Below are 22,728 nucleotides of genomic sequence, written 5' to 3'. Positions count from 1 at the left end.
CCATAAACAAAAAGTTTGTCAGTTCCTCAAAAGGTTAAACATAGAGTTACCATATGAACCAGTTACTCTACTTCTTAGATGTATGCCCAAAGTAAATGAAAACATAGATCCACACAAGAACTTACACGTGAGTGTTCATAGTGGCATTGTTCATAATAACCAAAAAGTGGAAATAATCCAAACGTCCATTTACTGATGAATAGATAAATGTGGTGTATCCATACAGTGGAATATTATTCAGCAATAAAAAACTGATATACTGATATGTGCTAAATTATGGATGAACCTTAAAAATATTGTGTTTAGTGAAAGAAGCCAGTCACAAAAGACTGTATGTATTGTATGATTCCATTTATACAGAGTGTCCAAAACAGGCAAATTTATAGAGACAAAGTAGATTAGTGGTTGCCTAGGGCTGGGGATAGGTGGGGAATGGAGAGTAACTGCTAATAGGCATGGAGTTTCCTTTTAGGGTAATAAAAACTTACATTGTTAGATCTTGCTCTGTCTTAGATTATGGTGATGATTGCACAACTCTATGAATACAAACATCCTTGGATTGGGTAAGTTTATAGTATATGAATTATAGATCAATAAAGATGCTTTAAAAGTACGATACTACTATGCACCCACCAGAATGGCTAAAGTCAAAAGCACTAATAAGGCCACGTGTTAGCAGGGATGTGGAGAAACTTGGATTCACCATACATTGCTGGTGGAAATGCAAAATAATGCAGCCACTTTAGAAAACTGGCTAGTTTTTAAAAAGTTAAACGTATTCTTACCATATTTTGACCCAACAATTGCACTCCTGGGTATTTACCCTGGAGAAATGAAAAATATGTTCACACAGACTTGTACATGATTGTTTATAACAGCATTATTCATAATAGCCCAAAATTGGAAAAAACCCACATGAATGGGTAAACTAAATGTGTTATATCTATATAACCCATACCATCTATAAACAAATGTGGTATATTTATCCATGTTGTTGTGTGCATCAGTAGTTCAACATGGGTGAACTGCAAAACAGTACGCTAAGTTAAAGAAGCCAGACGCATCAGACTACAGTTCCATATATATGAGATTTCTAAAAAAGGCAGAATTATAGAGACAGAAGCAGGTAGTTGTTGACTGGTTCTGGGAGCAAGGATTAATCAGTTATGCATGTGGGCACCTAAGAACTTTTTTGAGTGACCGAGGTATTCTAAACCTGGACTATAGTAATAGTTGTACAGTTGTATAAATTTACTAAATCCGTCAAACTATAAGTGCGTGAATGTGATGTATTGTACATCATACCTCAAAAAAAAATGTTTAAAAACCAGGCAGGGCTGGAATGTAGACCTGTTTCTCTTTGCCTAGCATAAATAATATTTGACGTTTCATATAAAATGCCTAAAGTTGAACTTTGGTTTGAAAGAAACAAAACTCTAGACTGACATCAAAATGTGATTATCTAGCATTTTGTTCAGTATCTGGCATTTTGTTGTCTGCTGTCACTAAGATGTCAGATTTTCTATTCATATCAGTTTCCCAAACATCTGAAGCTTACGCTTTTAATGTAACTGTTTTGAAATAGGGTTGGCTGTGTTTTTTTCTTTTCACGTTCTCTTGGTTATGATTCTTGTACACACCTAATTATCATTTTAGAAGAACAAAAATGCTCTTGGAGCTATTGAAGTTGGAGAGGGAGCTCCTTCATCCCTCATTGAATCATCTAAGCCTATTCTTTTGCTTTTCTCTCTTTCCTTCCTTTCTGCTGTTAATATATTTGCTCTTAGAAATCTTGCTGTCCTTCAGTTACTGATTTCGTTCTTCTGGGGGCTAGAAAGTCAGGTATATAAATTTGTTTTTTGTATTTTTTTAAAGATTGGCACCCAAGCTAACATCTGTTGCCAATCTTCTTTTTTTTTCTTCCTCTCCCCAGAGCCCCCCAGTACGTAGTTGTATGTTCTAGTTGTAGGTCCTTCTGGTTCTGCTATATGGGATGCCGCCTCAATATGGCTTGATGAGCAGTACTAGGTCCGCAGCCAGAATCCAAACCGGCAAAGCCCTGGGTTGCCAAAGCAGACCGCATGAACTTAACCACTTGGCCCTATAAATTTCTTAGAACTCTAAGTAAATTGCAGGTGACTAGGTTAAAGTCTGTGCGGGGGGGCCTCTTTCATTAAAGTATATATAAACTTTACTATATGACTTTTTGTTTGATTCTTAGCTTTTTTCTGGAAAGCTAACGTTGGCAGATAGTGACCTGAAGATATATGAAGATATATATGACCTGAAGATATATATAAGATATATTAGTAGCTCTTTTCAGCTTTTGGGTACCATGGTTTCAATTTTAGGCCAGCTGTGTATGGAGACAAAGTAAACAGAGCCCCCTTATCATTCTGAAGTCCTTTACTCCTACTTGTAAATATTCCTTGACATCCTACCCTAATAGCAGTATTATTTTCAATTAAAATGCAGATTCTTCTGTACCGTATGATCCAACAATTCCAGTTTTAGATTTATACCTAAATGAATTTAAAGCAGGGCCTCAACAGAAACTTGTACATCAGTGTTCATAGCAGCAGTATTCACAATAGCCAAAGAGTGGAAACAGTCCACATGTCAATCAACAGATGAATGGATAAACAAAATGTGGAATATACATACAGTGAAATATTATTCAGCCATAAAAAGAAATGAAATTCTGGTACATGGTATAACGTGGCTTAACCTTGAAAACATGCTAAATGAAATAAGTCAGACATAAAAGGACAAATATTGTACATTTCCACTCATATCAGGTACTTAGAATGGGCAAATTCTGTAGAGACAGAAAGTAAAATAGAGGTTATCAGAGAAGGGAAAATCAATGTTTAATGGATATGGAGTTTCTATTTGGGATGATGAAAACGTTCTGGAGATGGATGGTGTAATGGTTGCACAACATTGTGAATGTACTTAATGCCACTAAAATGTACAATTAAAAGTCGTTAAAATGGTAAATTTTATGTTATGTATATATTACCACAATAAAAAGAAATTAATACAATTTAATAAAGAAAAGACTTTTCTGGTTCAGAGAAGGCTTTAGAACTCTAGTATGAATGTTTCAGACATCTCTGAAAACAGATTTTGTTAGAGACCTTAGTGTACCTGTCACCAGTGTAGGGAGAGGCCTCCCCAGAGGAAGACGACGTCAGCTGCATCACAGTTTGCCAACGGGACGCTAGTAAGTTTGTCTTTTCATTTCTCACTTCCAGGCTATCCATCCAGGATATGGCTTTCTTTCAGAAAACGTGGAATTTGCTGAACTATGTAAGCAAGAAGGAATTATTTTTATAGGTCCTCCTTCATCTGCAATTAGAGACATGGGTATAAAGAGGTATGAGTTTATACTTTTAAATACAACCATAGGAAGGTCCATTGAAATGGTTTGTCTTACCTATAATAAACATGTTAATTATACCCTTTTGTTGTTGTAGGCATAAGTTATTTATCTGCCAATCCAGTGAGTTACAGAAAATATTTAACTAATTAGTGTTTCTGATCAATATGTTAATTCGTTTTTTAGGATTAAAAACAGGGTAGGATGAGCTATCACATGAAAAACTGGATTGAGGAAAACTAACTAATAGATATTTTAGTATATGCATTAATCTTTGTCTCAGACTGTAGTCCTTTCTTTACTTATGGGATGTTTTATTTTAAAAGTTCCATTGTATTTTATAGACTGGGCGGTATTTGTGTCTTCCCTTGTATGAAATAATTTCTAGAATTGGGGCATCTTGTGTGTTTTATTCTAAAGCACATCCAAATCCATAATGGCTGCTGCTGGAGTGCCTGTCGTGGAAGGGTATCATGGCGAGGACCAGTCGGACCAGTGCCTGAAGGAGCATGCTGGGAGAATCGGTTATCCTGTCATGATTAAAGCCGTCCGTGGTGGGGGAGGAAAAGTAAGATTGTGTGTGCTTGTGTTTTCCGTTTCAGACTAGTCTTCCTGTTTTGTTATGTTGTAGTCCTGACTGTCTTTCCATCTTAGGGTATGAGGATCGTTAGATCTGAAAAAGAATTTCAAGAGCAGTTAGAATCAGCACGAAGAGAAGCTAAAAAGTCTTTCAATGATGATGCTATGCTGATTGAGAAGTTTGTGGACACACCAAGGTGGGTCCAGCTCTTTTTCTGACTCAGATTTTTCTTTTTTAAAGATTGGCACCTGAGCTAATTTCTGGTACCAATCTTTTTTTTTTTCTTACTCTTCCAAAAGCCCCCCACAGTACCTGCTTTATTCTAGTTGTAGGTCCCTCTAGTTGTAGCATGTGGGACCGCCACCTCAGCATGGCCTGATGAGCAGTGCTAGGTCTGTGCCCAGGAGCCAAACCAGCGAAACCCTGGGCCACTGAAGCAGAGCACACGAACTTAACCACTCGGCCACGGGGCCAGCCCCTGACTCAGATTTTTAAAATTAAATTATAAAAGAAATGCACACACATTTTATAGAATATAAAGTTCTAATAGTACATGAGTACATTCAGTTCCCCAATCCCACTCCCTGATGTGACTGCTTACTACAGTGTGGTGTACATTCCTCCAGGCATTGTCTGTGTGAATAGAAACACAGAATGCAAAATACATACGGAAGAACAGTGAATAGAATCTTAGATAATATTATATGCTAATATTATATCATAGACGTGTTTCCATGTCAGTAAATATAGATCTACCTCATTCTTTTTATTGGGCTTAATGGTTCCATGAAATTGATGTACCATTAATTCACTCGATCCATTTCCTGTTGATGGAATTTAGTCTTTTTAAAATAAAAAATTCTTGTAAGAAATTAAGCCTTGTCTTACAGATCACTATAGTATCGGTTGAGATGCTCAGAAAGTGGAAATAGTTACCCAAATTGAATTGTGATTGTAAGTGATATATTGACAAATAATACTACCAACAGGTCACCCTTGCATTGCACTTACCATGTGCCAGGGTCTAAGTATTTTACGTATACTAAGTAATCTTGCTGTCGTAATTCTAATCTAATTCCTACGACAGTCCCATTTGGTAGGCCCTATTCTCATTTTGCAGGTGAGGGCACTGAGCAACTGCGTGGGCATATGACTTGCCTGAGGTCTCCCAGCTGGGAGGTGGTGACGCTGGGATCTGAACCCAGGCAGTTTGACTCCGGAATTTACACTCTAAGCTGTTGCGCTAAACTGCTTGTCTAGTATCATGATAGCAAATGCCATGTGAATTTCTGATTTTCTTCTTTTCTGGAATTTTATTTTCATGTGTATTGCTTAGAATAAGATACTGATTATAAAAGCTTCTTGTTCCATAGATTTTGTGGTAATTATATAAATATGACCTGTAAGTCATGTGACTTTATAAAGAATAATTCACTTGGGAACCATGACCAGAGAGGGATTTACCTTGAGGTAATGGACTAAAGCTTCAGGCCATTTCCTTGCATGAGCCTCTTCTAATATCTTGAACCTAATGTCGTATTCTTCTTCTTAAAGAAGGCCCCCAAATTGTATGTGTTGCAGCCTTACAAAACTCAGAAGTGTCCCTGAGCATGGCCAGTAAATTAAATTCGTTTCGAGTTTGATAGTAAAAAAAAGTCAGTCTCAAAGTAGGCCAGTTGATTAGGAGAGCTCAGCATATGCCACCTATTAATGGGAAGTAAGGCAAAAATGGAGGGAGTTCTAAGGTAAATTGAGGGCTCCTTTCCACGATATCTTTCAAAAAAGAATAGGCTGACTGTCCAAATTGGCATACCCTTGAGTTAGAATTGTTGTGGAGACCTTAGCTAGCTATTTCAGTGGCTGTAACTCAATGCCTGCAACGTTTTTTGATGATGTAAATTCTTTACTTGTGAAATGTTAGCTATATATTCCCTCACATTGTAATTTATCCCCCCAATAGCTGGGAAGCTCCTAGGAATCAAGGACTTGATAGTGTGTTTCTTTTTATTTTCCCCTCTATATTACCTGGTAAATTACTTTCTACATGTTAGGCATCAATAATATTTTCTGAAATACAGAAGTAATATAAATACATTACAAACTTGGAACATACAGGAGATGGGAAAGAAAGTCACTCATCATCTCATTCTCCTAATATAAATATTAGCATTTCTATATATTTCTATTCCGTATTTTCTAGTAATAATATTTTAATGTCATTATAATCATACTGTTTTATATCCTACTAAATAATTACCTGTTGAGTTAATAGAATGCCAGAAGATTGTCAAGGTGATGCTAATAACTGACAGAAGTAGGTGTCAAGATGTTTTATAAATCCGGTCAGAGCTGTTGAGCTTATCTGAAAGGTTGGGATAGAAAAGAATCTTCAAAGTGTACTATTTTGGAGGATAAAAAAAGAAATTAGATTCCTTCTTCACTTCATATTCAGTATATATTCTAGATGGATTAAAAATTAAACTGAAATAAAAACTTTAGAACTCTTAGAAGATACCAAGGCATTCCCGATAGAATCCAGCTGCATCTGTCTCTCTGCCCAGCCAGACCCCAGCAGTGGCTGAATTGGAGCAGCTGGAATTTGATGCACCTCCTGGTTCTCGGGCACTGTGCTCTAGAATCTCTAAGTTAGATACAGCAGCCCGGAAAAGGATCAATCAGAAAAAGGAAAATAACAAGAGCAATTTGAGGACTATGGAAATCATAACAGAGCACAGATCCTCAATGAGCTTCCCTTGTAAGCAGCCAAAGGAAAAGTGTTTCCAGCTTCTAAGAACTCAGAAAAGAGCCATTTTATGCTCCTGGTGTGGCCCCAACATGTTCCTTTCATAACCCAGAGTTCCTGCTGTAATGTCTCTGTGCCTGGAGCAGCTAAAAGATAAGGGAGAGTCAGTGGAAGTGATAAAATTTTACATTTGGAATTTGAAAAACAAACAATTCAGCTCCAGCATATAAAGAGCTTGGGAGATGTCACTCACATCCAAAAAGCAAGTAAAAATCTGAACAAAATGAAAGTCAATGAATTTTAAACCCATTAGAGAATTGAGGCCATAGGGCAAACCACCACCCTGAAATCTGGACAGACGTATGAATATAGTGAACCACAGCCAAGATGAGCTTACGTGGAGCAGAAGCTGCTGGAGTCATAAGCTGATAGGAACACTTAAATGAGAATTTTGACAAATTACTGGAAGCTGAGTATGGACTAGCTTGATAATGAGAAACTCCTTAGGGCCCACTCTTGGGGGGAACTCCAAATTTTCATGGATTTTTCCCTCCAAGAACACCACCAGGTCCTCACAGAGAAAATCTGAGAAAAATTCCCTCACATATTTGCACAGGAGAAGGAGGAAAGTAACCGTTTTGAAATAGGCCTGGAGCAGTCTATTCTCCCTAACAAATGCCAGCACTTCTAGGGAAACTTTGCCAGAGCCTTTTCTGTCTTTGGAGAGGGGCAGCTGGCCAACTCTAACCCCCTGTAGCCTTCCTATTTCACCTAAGGGAAGAAACAAAGCTAGGAAACATTTCTGAAGCACACAGGGCCACAGGCCTACTAAAACACTGAGATTTAATTGTAAGATTATAGGATGCTTTCCCTCCCCCACACCATACTACTATGTCAGCAGGGCGCTAGTATAATAACAGTGGGTTACGACTGAAAGAGCTGCAAGACACAGACTCTATTTAAGACGGAGTTCTTGGGGAAACCCAGAGACAACAGGAGAAAAAACAAAACAAGGATGCCAGAGGAAACCGAAGCCTCTGGCACCTCAGCTACTGCAGACATCAAACGGAGCCCGCCTCCTAGCCAGGTTAACATAAAACCTGCAGTGAAGGTCTCTTTCCCTCAGCTCCTGTTATGTGATACATCATGACCAGCTTTTAACAAAAAAAATTACAAGCCTGCTAAAAGTCAAGAAAAAGCACAGTCTGAAGAGAAAAAGCAAGCAGCAGGAGCAGACTGAGCTGTGGCACAAATTTTGGAATTATCAATTATAGAATTTAAAGTAATTGATTAATATGTTAAGGGCTGTAATGGAGCAAGCAGACAACATGCAAGAAGAGAAGGGTAACTAAGGGGAGATATGGAAACTGAAAAACACCAAAAGACAATGCTAGGAATGAAAAACATTGTAACAAAAATGAAGAATGCATTTGATGGACTCATCAGGAGACTGGACACAGCTGAGGAAAGAGTCAGTGACCTGGAACATATGTCAATGGAAACTTCCCAAATTGAAATGCGGTAAGAATGAAAGCAAACAGAACAGAGTATCCAAGAAGTGTGGGACAATTTTAAAAGGTGTAATGTATGTGTATTTGAATACTACAAAGAGAAGAAAAAGAGAAAGGAGCAGGAGAAATATTTCAAGTAATAATGCCAAAAGTTTTCCAAAATCAGTGACAAACACCAAACCATAGAACCAAGAAGCTCAGAAGACACCAAGCAGGATAAATACAAAAAAATGTTTTGACTCATATTCAAACTGTAGGAAACCAAAGACAAATAGAAAATCTTGAAAAAACCCACAGAGGAAAAACACTGCCAACAGAGGAACAAGGATAAGAAATAGATCAGATAAGCAAAAATAGAGTGGAGTGAAATATTTATAGTGTTGAAAGAAAAAAAACCCTCCAATCTAGAATTTTGTATCCAATGAAATTATTCTTAAAACATGAAGGAGCAATAAAGACTTCTTCAGACAAATGAAAATTAAGGGAATTTGTCACCGGTAGACTTGCCTTGCAAAATCTGCTAACAGACGTTCTTCAGAGAGGAGGAAAATTACACAGATTGGAACCTTGAATCTCCATGAAGAAAAGAAGAGCGTTAGAGAAGGAATAAATGAAGGTAAAATAAAATCTCTTATTTTTCTTATTCTTATGTGATCTCACAGCTGACAGTTTGTTCAAAATAATAACAGCAAAACTGTTTTTGGTGATGATAGCTTAAGGATAAATAAAAAGAGGAGGAAAGATCGAGAAGACAAATCCAAAAGGAAGAAATCAGCTCCTATTATTTTGTCAAGAGAAAGTGTTGGACAGGTTGGAAAATTTAAAAATGGGACATTCAGTGGGAGTGGTATATCGAGAAAATAAGTTCTTTCAAGTGGTTTAATGAAGTACTTCATGAGGTGAAGAAAAACGAACAGAAATGAGCCGTTGTGCTGAAACAGCACATTTACAAGACTTCCTGTTTTGTTTTTGTGTCTTCTATGTTTGACAGTTTTTATTTTAAAAAATCATCAGAAAAAACATGTGCTGACCAGTCGTTTTTATATTATGGTGATGAATACTTGAGGTAAACATATCACAATAAACCTACTGAGAAGAATGCTTTGTGTTCACCAAATGGTCTGTGGAACCCTTATTTTCATAAGTGTTATGTGCATTCACTATTAATATGATTTCTCAAAATTTTACTATTATATCCTCAACATTAAGTGCCTTTTTTATTTTTCATGATTTAACGTTAATATATTCTTTAAAAACTAATGATCTATATCATTTCTTAACTTTGTTGTGGATGAGTAATTTCCAGTCTGCCTTAGTTTATAAAATCTGACCGTAAGAGTTGATTTTTCAAAATCCTCTGGTCATAAAAAAAAGTTTTCATTGGCTTTTTAAGGATACATGAAATATGAATATAATTTGTAATTTTGACGTAGTCAGATTTATCAGTCTTTTCCTTGACAGTTTGTACGCGTGACTTGCCCCTACTCTGAGGTCATAAATGTGGTCTCCTATGTTTTTACTCTTCTTATTTCCCAGTCATTTCATTGATACAAATGTTTTTTCTTGACTGTTCATCCTACAAATGGAAACGTTTTCGCTGGGTTTTAAAATAGGCATGTGGAAGTCCAGGTGTTTGGCGACCACCATGGCAATGCTGTGCACTTGTTTGAAAGAGACTGTAGCGTCCAGAGGAGACATCAGAAGATCATTGAGGAGGCCCCAGGGGTAAGGTCCTTGTAAAGAAATTTGAAGCTTCTCTATAGTGTAAACCTCAGTCACTCTGACTTTCACATCAGAAATCTCTGAAGCTGTGGTCACCCCCAAAGTCCTGCTGAACAGACGTGGTCCCAGTGGTAGCGTCATGATGAGGCCTCGCTCAGTGTTGGGAATGAGAACGGGAGTGATATTCTGGGGCTGCCATACAGAAGACACAGCAGGGCCATGGTCCTTCTGGGTGGTATCTGGGAAAATCTACTCTGATCCAAGTATCCAACTTAAAGTGAGCAGCTGTATAGTGTTTCCATGCAGATTTTAAGTTGTAGTTAACTAGAATGTTTGGGGAATGGAATGATCTGGAATGATCTTTTATGAAGGAGACTCTTGTTTTAACTGCTGTTTCAAGTGTTCCTAAGATAGATGAGTCATCTTCCTGCCTTAGAGGTTATGAATTAACTGTCTACATCTCTTCGAGCCTACGTCTTGTTTGGTTTAGGTTGTTATCTGGGTCAAGACCTACTCCTAGGATTACCTGTTTGGATTTACATTTCTTTACAACCTGCTGCTGCCACAGGCTTCTTTCTTGTCCAAGGTTATATACGTGTTTTTTTCAATATGTATTTCTACAACATCAGAGGTTTCTAGTTAATTCATTTGTTATTCTCGTACTGTATTCAAAATTTAATTTCTGTCACAGAGTATCTTGTGCCCTTTGAAGTAAATGTCAATAATAATTTCAGTGAAGTCTTATTTTCAGGCAGTGATTGCTTAAATATATATCTGTAGTGTACTGTTTTAAAATGTTAAAAGTTTTGCCTACTTACTGATAAACATTTTTGTTTATGAACCATTTTTATTAACTTAGAATCTCAAGGTTTGTCATTAATTTCAGGATAATTATTGGGCACATACCCAGATTGCTTTATCATCTTGAAACAAAATAGGGATCATTCGAAGTTTTCATATTGATACGTGTAATTTTAAGTGGACATAAAGTCATGAAAGTTGTTATGTAGGTACAAAGGACAAAGATGTCATTATGCTGAGTACTATCGTAATTTATAGAAATTACTAACAGGACCGTTAAACTTTGGTATAGGAACGGTTGAACTGTGGTATAGACAGTATTTCTTGATGAAATGTGTAACATTAGCTTTTTATCTTTGTTATCTCTTTAACGCGATATTTGATACATAGAAATGTAATGTTGGATCTTAATGGAAACTTCTAGTAGGGCAAAGTACTAATGGAAATTTATTTGAAATATTTTTTCATAGCCTGGTATTAGACCTGAAGTAAGAAAAAAGCTTGGAGAAGCTGCAGTCAGAGCTGCTAAAGCTGTAAACTATGTTGGAGCAGGTATGTTAAGATGTGCGTCTTATAGGGGAGAAGAAATAATCATTTATTTATGTTTCAGAAGGCAAAAGAAATATATAGCTTTTAAATCGTTGGCTTTCAAATACTTTTGACCAGATCCACATTAAGAAATACATTTTACATTGAGATCCAGTATATACACATAAATGTTTGTGTTCATATGCATGTGTATTTGACAAAAAAATTTCGCTAAACACTATTTACTCTATGTGTAAAGCTATTTGATATTTTCTATCCTATTTTAAAATAAAATCACAAAAATGACTTTTTTGCATTTTTTTAAATTAATCAACTTTAATTTTTTTGAGCAGTTTTAAGTTCACAGTGAAATTGAGCAGAAAGGACAGAAAGTTCCCATACCCCCTGACCCACACACACAGCCTCCCCCACTATCAACATCCCACAGCAGAGTGGCACATTTGTTACAATCGATGAGCATATACTGACACATCTTTAAGATCCAGAGTCCACAGTTTACATTAGGGTTCACTCCTGATGTTGTGCGTTCTGTGAGTTTGGACAAATATATAATGACACGTATCCACCTTTGTAGTATCGTACAGAATACTTTCACTGCCCTAAATATCCTCTGTGCCCTGCTCCTCATCCCTCCCTGCCTCCAGCCCCTGACAGCCACTAATCTTGTTATCGCCTCCAGAGTTTTGCCTTTTCCGGATTGTTGTATACTTGGAATCATACAGTATGCAGCCTTTTATGATTGCCTTCTTTCACTTAGTAATATGCATTTGTTTCCTCCATGTCTTTTTGGCTCAATAGCTCATTTCTGTTTAGTGCAGAATAATATTTCATTGTCCGGGTGTAACACAGTTTATTTATCCTTTCACCTACCAAAGGACATCTTGATTGCTTCCAAGAGTGGCAGTTATAAGTAAAGCTGCTGTGAACGTCTGTGTGCAGGGTTTTGTTTGGACATAGTTTCAGTTCATTTGGGTAAACACCAAAAAGCATGATTATTAAATAATATGGTAAGAGTATGTTTAGCTTTGTAAGCAGCTGCCAAACTGTCTTCCAAAGTGGCTGTACTATTTTGCATTCCCACCAGCAATGTATGAGAGTTCCTCTTGCTCCACATCATCACCAGCATTTGGTGTTGTCACTGTTCCAGATTTTGGCTATTCTAATAGGTACGTAGTGGTATCTCTTTGTTGTTTTAATTTGCATTTCCCTGATAACATAAGATGTGGAGCATTTTCACATATGCTTACTTGCCATCTGTATATCTTCTTTGGTGAGGTGTCTGTTCAGATATTTTGCCGATTTTTAAACTGGGTTATTTGTTTTCTTGTTGTTTTAAGAGTTCTCATATATTTTGGATAACACTCCTTTATCAAATGTGGCTTTTGCTAATATTTGCTCCCAGTTTGTGGCTTGTCTTCTCATTCTCTTGGCATTGTCTTTGCAGAGCAGTTTTTAATTTTAATGAAGTCCTTCTTATCAATTATTTCTTTTTTTTTTTTTAAAGATTTTATTATTTCCTTTTTCTCCCCAAAGCCCCCTGGTACATAGTTGTATATTCTTCGTTGTGGGTTCTTCTAGTTGTCGCATGTGGGACGCTGCCTCAGCGTGGTCTGATGAGCAGTGCCATGTCCGCGCCCAGGATTCGAACCAACGAGACACTGGGCTGCCTGCAGCGGAGCGCGTGAACTTAACCACTCGGCCACGGGGCCAGCCCCTCAATTATTTCTTTCATGGATCATGCCTTTGCAGTTGTACCTGAAAAGACATCACCACACCCAAGATTATCTAGATTTTCTCCTATCTTCTAGGAGTTTTATTGTTTTGCGTTTTACATTTATGTCTATGATCCATTTTGAGTTAATTTTTGTGAAGGGTGTAAGGTGTGTGTCTAGATTCATTTTTTTTCACGTAGATGTCCAGTTGTTCCAGCACCGTTTATTGAAAAGACTATTTTTGCTCCATTGTGTTGCCTTTGCTCCTTTGTCAAAGATCAGTTGACTATATTTATGTAGGTCTATTTCTGGGCTCTCTACTCTTTTCCATTGATCTATATGTCTCTTCTTTCACAAGTACTTCATTGTTTTGATTACTGTAGCTTTAGAATAAGTCTTGAAGTCGGGTGGTATCAGTCCTTCAGCTTTGTTATTCTCCTTCAATATTGAGTTGGCTATTCTGGATCTTTTGCCTCTCCGTACAGTTTGTGATATCAACAAAATAACTTGCTGGTATTTTGATTGAGATTGTATTGAATCTATAGAACAGGTTGGGAATAACTGACATCTTGACAATGTTGAGTCTTCTTATCCATGAACATGGAATATCTTTCCATTTATGTAGTTCTTTGACTTCTTTCATTAGAGAGTTTTGTAGTTTCCTCATATAGATCTTATATGTATTTTGTTAGATTTAGATCTGTTTCATTTGGGGGAGTGCTAATGTAAATGATATTGTTTTTAATTTCAAATTCTACCTATTCATCATTGGTACAGAAACCAATTGACTCTTGTATATTAACCTTGTATCCTGCGACCTTGATATGATCACTTCTTAGTTCCATGAGTTTGTCAATTCTTTTGGAATTTCTGCATAGATGATCAAGTCATCTGTGAACACTTTTATATCTTCCTTCTCAAACTATACCTTTTATTTCCTTTTCTTGTCTTATTGCATTAGCTGTGATTTCTAGTACAATGTTGAAAAAGAGTGGTGAGAGTGGGCATCCTTGCCTTGTTTCTAGTCTTAGTGTGAAAGCTAGTTTCTCACCATTAAGTATGATGTTTAGCTGTAGGTTTTTGTAAATCTTCTTTATCAAGTTGAGGAAGTTGCCCTCTATTCCTAGTTTGTTGAGAGTTTTTATTATAATTGGGTATTGGATGTCATCAAATGCTTTTTCTTCCTTTATTGATATGACCACATGATTCCTTTTAGCTTGTTGATGTGGTGGATTACATTAACTGATTTTCAAATGTTGAATCAGCCTTGCATACCTGAGATAAATCCCACTTGGTCATGATATATAATTCTTTTTATACATTGTTGGATTCGATTTGCTAAAATTTCGTTGAAGATTATTGCATCTATGTTCATAAGACTTATTGGTCTGTAGTTTTCTTTCTTGTAATGTCTTTGCTTTTGATATTAAGGTAATGCTAGCCTCATAGAATGAGTTAGGAAGTATTCTGTCTTCTCTCTTCTGGAAGAGATTGTAGAGAATTGGTATAAATTCTACCTTCAATGTTTGGTGGAATGCACCAGTGAACCAATCTGTGCGTGCTGCTTTCTGTTTTGGAGGTTATTAACGATTAATTCAATTTTGTAAATAGATATAGACCTATTCAGATTGTCTGTTTCTTCTTGTCTCAGTTTTGGCAGATTGTGTCTTTCAAAGAATTGGTCCATTTTATCTAGGCTATCAAATTTGTGGGCATTGAGTTGTTCATAATATTCCTTTATTGTCCTTTTAATGTCCATAAGATCTATAGTGATGTCCTTTCTTTCAATTCTACTCTTAGTAATTTGTGTCTTCTCTCTTTTATTTTCTTAAACAGTCTGGCTAGAGGCTTATCAATTTTATTGACCTTTTCAAAGAACTGACTTTTGGGTTTCCATTTTTGTTTTTGTTTTTTTTTGAGGAAGATTAGCCCTGAACTAACATCTGCTGTCAATTGTCCTCTTTTTGCTGAGGAAGACTGACCCTGAGCTAGCATCCATGCCCATCTTCCTCTACTTTATATACGGGATGCCTGCCACAGCATGGGTTAACAAGCGATGCATAGGGGCACACCCAGGATCCAAACCAGTGAACCCTGGGCCGCCAAAGGAGAACGTGCGAATTTAACTGCTGTGCCACGGCCCCGAATTTTGGTTTTATTGATTTTCTCTATTGATTTCCTGTTTTCAATTTCATGGATTTCTACTCTATTGTTTTCTTATGCTTACTTTGGAATTAATTTGATCTTGTTTTTCTAGTTTCCTAAAATGGAAGCTTAGGTTAATTTTAGATCTTTCGTCTCTTCAAATATGTGGATTCAATGCTCTGAATTTTCCTCTAAGCACTGCTTTCAATGCATCCCACAAATTTTGATAAGTTGTGTTTCTATTTTCATTCAGTTTAAAATATTTTTTTAAATTCTCTTGCAATTTCTTCTGTGACCCTTGTATTATTTAGTAGTGTGTTGAATCTACAAGTATTTTGAGGTTTTTTCCCAGCTGTCTTTCTATTATTGATTTATTGTTCAATTTGTTGATTTTTAGTTTAATTGTGGTCTGAGAGCAGAAATTGTATGATATCTAGTCTTTTAAATTTTTTATGATGTATTTTATCACCCTGAATGTGGTCTGTCTTGGTGAATGTTCCATGTGAGCTTCAGAATATGTAATCTGCAGCTGTTTGATGAAGTAGTTCATAGATGTCGATTATATCCAGTTTATTAATGGTGCTATTGAGTTCAATTATGTTCTTACTAATTTTCTGCCTGCTGGATTTGTCTGTTTCTGATAGAGGGTGTTAAAGTCTCCAACCTTATTAGTGGATTCATCTGTTTATCCTTGCATCTCTCAATTTTTAACCTCATGTAGTTTGACATTCTGTGATTAGTTGCATGCACATTAAAGATGTTATGTCTTCTTGGAGTATTGACCTTCTATCATTATCCTTCTCTCTAAAGAACTTTTTTTAACATTTCTTGCAAGGCAGGTCTATTGCCAACAAAATCTCTCAATTTTTGTTTATCTGGGACACTCTTTATTTCTCCTTTTCTTTGGAAGGATAATTTCACCCAAAGGTACAGAATTCTAGGTTGATTTTTTTTGCTCAGTTCATTCCACTGTTCTTGTTTGCATGGTTTCTGAGAAGAAGGCAGATACAACTCTTGCCTTTTGTCCTTTATAGGTAATATGGGTTTTATCCTTTGGCTTCTTTCAGTATTTTTTCTTTATTTTTGATTTTCTGTACTTTGAAAATGAGATGCCTGAGGGATTTTTCTGGCAGTTATCCTGCTTAGTGTCCTCTGAGCTTCCTGGGTCTGTGGTTTGGTGACTGGCATTAATTTGGGGAAATTATCAGTCATTATTGCTTCAAATATTTGCTTCTGTTCCTTTCTTTCTTCTTTTTCTAGTATTCCTGTCATGTATTTGTAACACCGTTTCTAGTCCCATAGTTCTTGGCTATTCTGTTCTGGGTTTTTTCAGTCTTTTTTCTCTTTGCTTTTAGTTTTGCAGGTTCCTATTGTCATATCCTCAAGCTCAGCGATTCTTTCCTTAGCCATATCAGTCTACTAATGAGCCCATCAAAGACATTCTTCATTTCTGTTACAGTGTTTTTCATCTCTAGCATTTCTTTTTGATTCTTTCTTAGAATTTCCATCTGTTTGCTTTACATTATCCATCTGTTCTTGCATGTTGACTACTTTTACCATTAAAGTGCTTAGCATATTAATCAAAGTCTTTTTAAGTTCCTAGTCTGATAATTCCAACATTCCTGTCATATCTGAGTCTGATTCGGATTCTTTTTCAGTCTCTTCCATCCATGTGTTTTGCTTTTGAGTCTGCCTTCTAGTTTTTTCTTGATAGCCAGACATGCTGTACTGGGTAAAAGGAACTGTGGTAAACAGGTCTTTGATAATGCAGTGGTTAGTTTTGGGGGAGGGGAAGTATACTATAGTCCTATGCTTAGGTCTGAATCTTTTGGTGAGCTTGTGCCCTGAACTGTGAACTTCACTAATGCTTCTCAGTTTGTTTGGTTTTGGTTTTGATTTATCCACTTAGGTGGGACAGGATGGCCAGAGGGGGCTGGTGTTGTGTATTTCCCTTTCCCCAATTAAGTTAATTAGTCTCTGATAAAACCCCAGTAGTTTAGTCTCTGGTAAAATAGTTTCTCTTAAGGACAGATCTTGTTAAGAAGAACAGAACTCTAGTGTAGTTGAAATGGTTCCTTTTATCCTCCTGCTGCTGGAACCTAAAGGGGACTTTTCTCCAGTGTTCACTGTGAGGACCTGCAATAGAGCTCCTGGAGGTGAAACTCACAGAAGCGTGGAGGGTTCCCTATGACTGCGTCCCACTGGAGTTTTGAACTCCGAGTTGTCCACACTGAGCCTCCACCAATTTGTCAGTTGCAGTCCAGGTTTTCCTACTCTACTTGAGGTTTCTGCTTACAGGTTTCTGCCCTAGTAAGTGGTGAATCTCTGTATCCATCTCTCTGTCTCTAACCTTCTGGGAGCAGTGATTTGCCCTATGACCTTACATCTCTGATGGATCTAAGAAGAGTTGTGGATTTTTCAATTTATTTAGCTTTTTACTTGTCAGGACAGAATGACAGCTTCTAAGCTTCTTACATGCTGGCCCAGAATCTGTGAGTCTTCATTAAATTTTTACAATCCACTAATGAGTTGTGACCCACAGTTTGAAACCAGTTTTAACTTACAGTTAATGCGGAGCAGTGGGCTCACTCTGCTCACCCCAGTCTGAGCCGATTATTCACAACAAGTTAGATCCAGAAAGGAAGTTTAATTAGACTAGCTGGCGAAGTGGAAGATGGGTAGCTAATGTCTCAAAGGATTACAGAATCTTGAGGCAGTTATATAGGGGAAATGGGCAGTAAGGAGGGGGTCCAGGGATGTTGGTCTCCAGGCGTGACAGGCTCCACGCATCACATTGTTCCATTCATCTGTCAGCTGTGATGGATGCCTTGTAGGTGTGTTTCCCACCTGTGGTCAGCCTGTTCCTCGAGAGAAACTCATAGAGCAAAGTTTTAATTTATCAAACTATCAGGGAGTACACACGTATGCAGAAGGCCATAAATTAGGAGAGCATGTGAATTTTTTAGAGTACGTGCAGAGCAGCGAGTAGTCACCGAGGAGGGGCTGGGGCCATTTAGCAAAACAAGATGGCCTCACTTTTGCTCACTTACACAGGTATACCCCATTTTATTATGCTTCACTTTATTGCACTTCATAGTTATTGAGGTTTTTTATAGGACTTTCCACCAGCAAAAAGATTATGACTCACTGAAGGCTCAGATGATGGTTAGGATTTTTTAGCAATAAAGTATTTTTTAATTAAGGCATGTACTTTTTTTTAAAGACATAACGCTGTTACACTCTTAATAGACTACAGTATAGTGTAGATGTAACTTTTATATGCACTGGGAAACAAAAAAATTCATTTGAGTGGCTTTGTTGCAACATTCACTTTATTACAGTGGCCTGGAACCAAACTCACAATATCTCCAAAGTATGCCTGTATATGGAACTAACTTTAGGCTAAGTGAAAAAAACTCAGGCACAAAAGACTACATACTACATGATTTCATTTATATGACATTCTAGAAAAAAACTGTGACAGAAAGCAGACCAGTGATTGCCTGGAGCCAGGAGCCTGGGGAAGGCACTGACTGCCAAAGGGAATAAGGGAACATTTTGGATGGTGGAAATGTTCTGTATTTTCATTGTGGTGGTGGTTATATGACTAGGTTTAATTGCTGAAACTCAGCACACCTCTACAGTTATGTGTGGTTTAACGACAGAGATACATTCTAAGAAATACATTGTTAGGCAATTTCGTTGTTGTGTGAACATGATTGAGTGAACTTACACAGACCTAGATGGTATAGCCTACTACATACCTAGGCTATATGGTACTAATCTTATGGGACCACCATTGTATGTGTAATCCATCGTTGACCAAAACATAGTTATGTGACACACAACTGTGTTTTAAAAATGAATATGGGGCTGGCCTGGTGGCACTGTGGTTAAGTTCGCACATTCTGCTTCTCTGTGGCTCGGGGTTCACTGGTTCGGATCCCGGGTGTGGACATGGCACAGCTTGGCAAAAGCCATTCTGTGGTAGGCGTCCACATTTAAAGTGGAGGAAGATGGGCATGGATGTTAGCTCAGGGCCAGTCTTCCTCAGCAAAAAGAGGAGGATTGGTAGTAGTTGGCTCAGGGCTAATCTTCCTCCAAAAAAAAAATTAATTAATTAAAAAATTTAAATGAATATATTTTATTGTCTGGAATTATGCCTTAAAAAAGCTAGGGGGGGCTGACCCAGTGGCATAATGGTTGGGTTTGCATGCTCTGCTTCATTGGCCCAGGGTTTGCGGTTCGGATCCTGGATGCAGGCCTACACACCACACATCAAGCCATGCTGTGGTGGCATCCCACATATAAAGTAGAGGAAGATGGGCATAGATGTTAGCTCAGGGCCAATCTCCCTCACAAAAAAAAAATTGCTGAGGGAAATGTAGTGCTTAATAGAATGCCAGTAGATAAGACATTAACATAAGCTTTAGTTGCTAAGCAATCTTTCAGTGGATAACCAGCAAAAGGACTTTTAAAGGAAACTTCCAAGAACCCACAGTCAGGCAGAAACTGTTGTATTTTTCGCCACAGGGTTAGAGTGAGACGGGCTGTCACAGTGTGAGGTTCCTAGGGATGGTGGTGCACTGAAGCAGTAACACATGGATGAGCCATGTTCTCACTGCTACAACAGCTGAGACTGACTCCTAACCTGGGCTTACCATTTGCTCAAAACCCCAAATAAACTTTCCTATGACCAGATTTCACGTGGCTCCCTGTTTTTGACGGAGAATCATTTGCTGCTGCAAACTGTGAGATATTTTCTTCATGGAATGCAAAATGTTTCCCATTGGATGAAAGCAGCAGTAAAACTTGATGTGATACATCTCGGAAGGTTTTGATTTGCTACTGATTATATGTTATTGAAACGTGACTGTTGTATTTTATCTTTTAGGAACTGTGGAATTTATTATGGACTCAAAGCACAATTTCTACTTCATGGAGATGAATACAAGGCTGCAAGTGGAACATCCTGTTACTGAAATGATCACAGGAACTGACTTGGTGGAGTGGCAGCTTAGGGTGGGAATATTTTTTCTGTTAAAGATCAGTCTTGAGGATATGTTACCTTCTGGCCTCCTAAAAGAAGGCATCACTTTGTACGAGGGTTCGATTCTTAGTGATTGTCACGAGGACAGGAAATGCAAGGTTGAAGGTGACATTACATTTGATGCTATGATGTTATTGTCACTGTATGGACTCAGACTCCTAATCTGTCACTTACCGTCATTTCCTCTTAGGCATGGGGCAGCCAGCAGGCGAGCTGCTGCCGCTGAGACTTGCTTGTGACCACATCGTCTCAACACCGAAGCCTTGTGCTCTGCATGAGGCCACATCATTCTAGGCTAGGCCATCGTTAGGTTTTAGAGGCAGGACAGATGCTACCCAACATGAAATGAGCTGAGGAGGAGTTGGGAATGAAGAGCTAGGGGAATGGTCTAGACCGCAGAGTGGTCCACGTGCATGCGCTGACTGACGCCCTGTTGCTGACCCATGGTGGGATAAATGTAGCCGTTCAGAGTAAACGTGTAGAAATTTTTAAAGCATTTTTGACATCGCTGTGGCCCGTCCACTGCGTTTTACAGAAGTCTAAGTCTACAACTGTTCCTTTGTTATAGATCGAGAAGCACTGGCCTAAACCAGAGTTCCACAAAGCATACTCCTTCAAATATGAATAATAATAATTTAGTCTGTTTTGTTCTCTGTAGTGAAAACAATATCTTTTATAGCCTTTTCTAATATGAAAAGAATTTTAAGTAATATGAATATTCTTGATCTCTGTAGGATTCTTAGCTTTTTATATACCCTGAATCTAAATTGTTTTTTCCATGTTGTGATGCTAAAGTCTTGATTATCTTGATAATTTTGTCTTTTCAGAACTTCTATGTGGACAATAATATGATGTTCCTTTTGCTGGTTCCTTGGGAATGATTGGTGCTTTTAATTGAGCCATAAGATTCTTCTGGGCCTCTGTAGCCTTGAGAGCTAATGAAAACCAGGCACTTCAGGCTAGTAAGTGTTAGTAAGTGTCAGGAAAACTGTAGTGGATTTAGAAAGTTTTGAAAAGAGTGCTTTTGTATTTCCAGAATTCAAGGGAAAGGAGGATCTTTTTTCTAAAGCAGAGTCCGGAATTTTGAAATCACGAATGATAAAAGTTTACTAAGGATTAAGGAAAGAGAAACCTTTGAACATTAGGGAAACCAGCAGACATTTATTTCTGCAACTTAAGAAATTGTAGGGGGCCAGCCCTATGGCCAGGTGGTTAAGTTCATGTGCTCTGCTTCGGCAGCCTGGGGTTTGCCAGTTCGGATCCTGGGCGTGGACCTAGCACCGCTCATCAAACCATGCTATCGTGGCATCCCAGACAAAAGAACTAGAATGACTTACAACTAGGATATACAACTATGTATTAGGGCTTTGGGGAGAAAAGAAAAAAAAAAGAAGAAGATTGATAACAGATGTTAGCTCAGGGCCAATCTTCCTCACCAAAAAAGCATATCTTAAAAATAAAGAAAGAAAAAGAACTTGTAAGAGCTTTGAAGGCTCTTTAGAAAGAGAAAGAGCCTTTATCGTCTTGGGAGGGGTTCTAAAGCTTAGGGACACCACTGGACCTCATTTGTAGCGTTCAAGACTCCAAGCAGAGGTAAAGCAGGGAATCTCGCCATTTGGTGGGTCAAGAGTTCAAGCTCCAGGACCTGCATCTGGAGTCACACGCTTTCTAGAGTGAGAGTGCGCTGAATGGTGTGAGCATCCAGGCTGCAGATGCTTGTGGTTAGCAGTGTCCAGGGGAAGCTAGTGAAAATGTCAAAGGCCTAGAGGTTCCAAAGAGTCAATATCTAACCTTAAGAGAACTCAGATGGCACAGATTTCCAAGTACCCAAAGGTATAGTTGGGGCTAGTCTCTTCTGGGCTCAGATAGAAGCCAACTGCAGAGGAAAATAGATAGGCAAAGATAAGCCGGGTTGAAATGGGGCTATGTAGTCAGAAATAAGATCACATTTTGGAAGGAGGACTCATGGTCATTCTTTTTCCTTTTTTTCATTAGAACAGAATTCTTTATTAAACATTGAAGAGTATTTCATTATAAAAGATAAGAATGAAATGATAATAGCTAACACTTACATGCCAGCCCTGGTGATTTAGTGGTTAAGATTTGGCGCTTGCACCACTGCGGCCCAGGCTGCCATTCAGGAAACCACACCATCTGTTTGTCCGTTGTCATACTGTGGCGGCTGCATGTTGTTGAGGTGCAGAAAGCTATGCCACCAGTTATTTCAAATACCAGCAGGGTTACCCATGGTGGACAGGTTTCAGTGGAGATTCCAGAGTAGACAGACTAGGAAGGAGGACCTGGCCACCCACTTGCAAAAAAATTGGCTATGAAAACCCTGTGAATAGTAGCAGAGCATTGTCTGATATAGCCGGAAGGTAAAAGGATGATGCAAAAACAGCAGGCAGTGTTCACCTGTCCTGCACACAGGGTCTCTAGGAATCAGAATCGCCTCCACAGCACTGACAATATCAACACTTATATAGTGCTTACTGTATGCCAGGCACTTTTCTCTGAAGCATCAAAAGTAAGA

The 22,728-nt window shown here is 38.0% G+C and overlaps 1 protein-coding gene across 1 annotated transcript in view; it reads left to right on the top strand.

Moving 5' to 3' along the window:
• Window positions 1-22,728, top strand: part of MCCC1 (methylcrotonyl-CoA carboxylase subunit 1) — a 60,915-nt gene that overhangs the window by 18,007 nt on the left and 20,180 nt on the right. The window contains exons 6-11 of the mRNA XM_070583228.1: window positions 3,258-3,379; window positions 3,803-3,950; window positions 4,037-4,158; window positions 9,830-9,941; window positions 11,210-11,291; window positions 20,040-20,167. Coding sequence (XP_070439329.1) covers window positions 3,258-3,379; window positions 3,803-3,950; window positions 4,037-4,158; window positions 9,830-9,941; window positions 11,210-11,291; window positions 20,040-20,167 — 714 coding nt within the window. The remainder of the gene's footprint in view (window positions 1-3,257; window positions 3,380-3,802; window positions 3,951-4,036; window positions 4,159-9,829; window positions 9,942-11,209; window positions 11,292-20,039; window positions 20,168-22,728) is intronic.

The sequence above is a fragment of the Equus przewalskii genome, chromosome 18, assembly GCF_037783145.1.
Source record: "Equus przewalskii isolate Varuska chromosome 18, EquPr2, whole genome shotgun sequence".
Lineage (NCBI taxonomy): Eukaryota > Metazoa > Chordata > Mammalia > Perissodactyla > Equidae > Equus > Equus przewalskii.
Note: the sequence above shows the minus strand (reverse complement) of the source record. Positions and strands in the feature narration are given on the sequence as shown.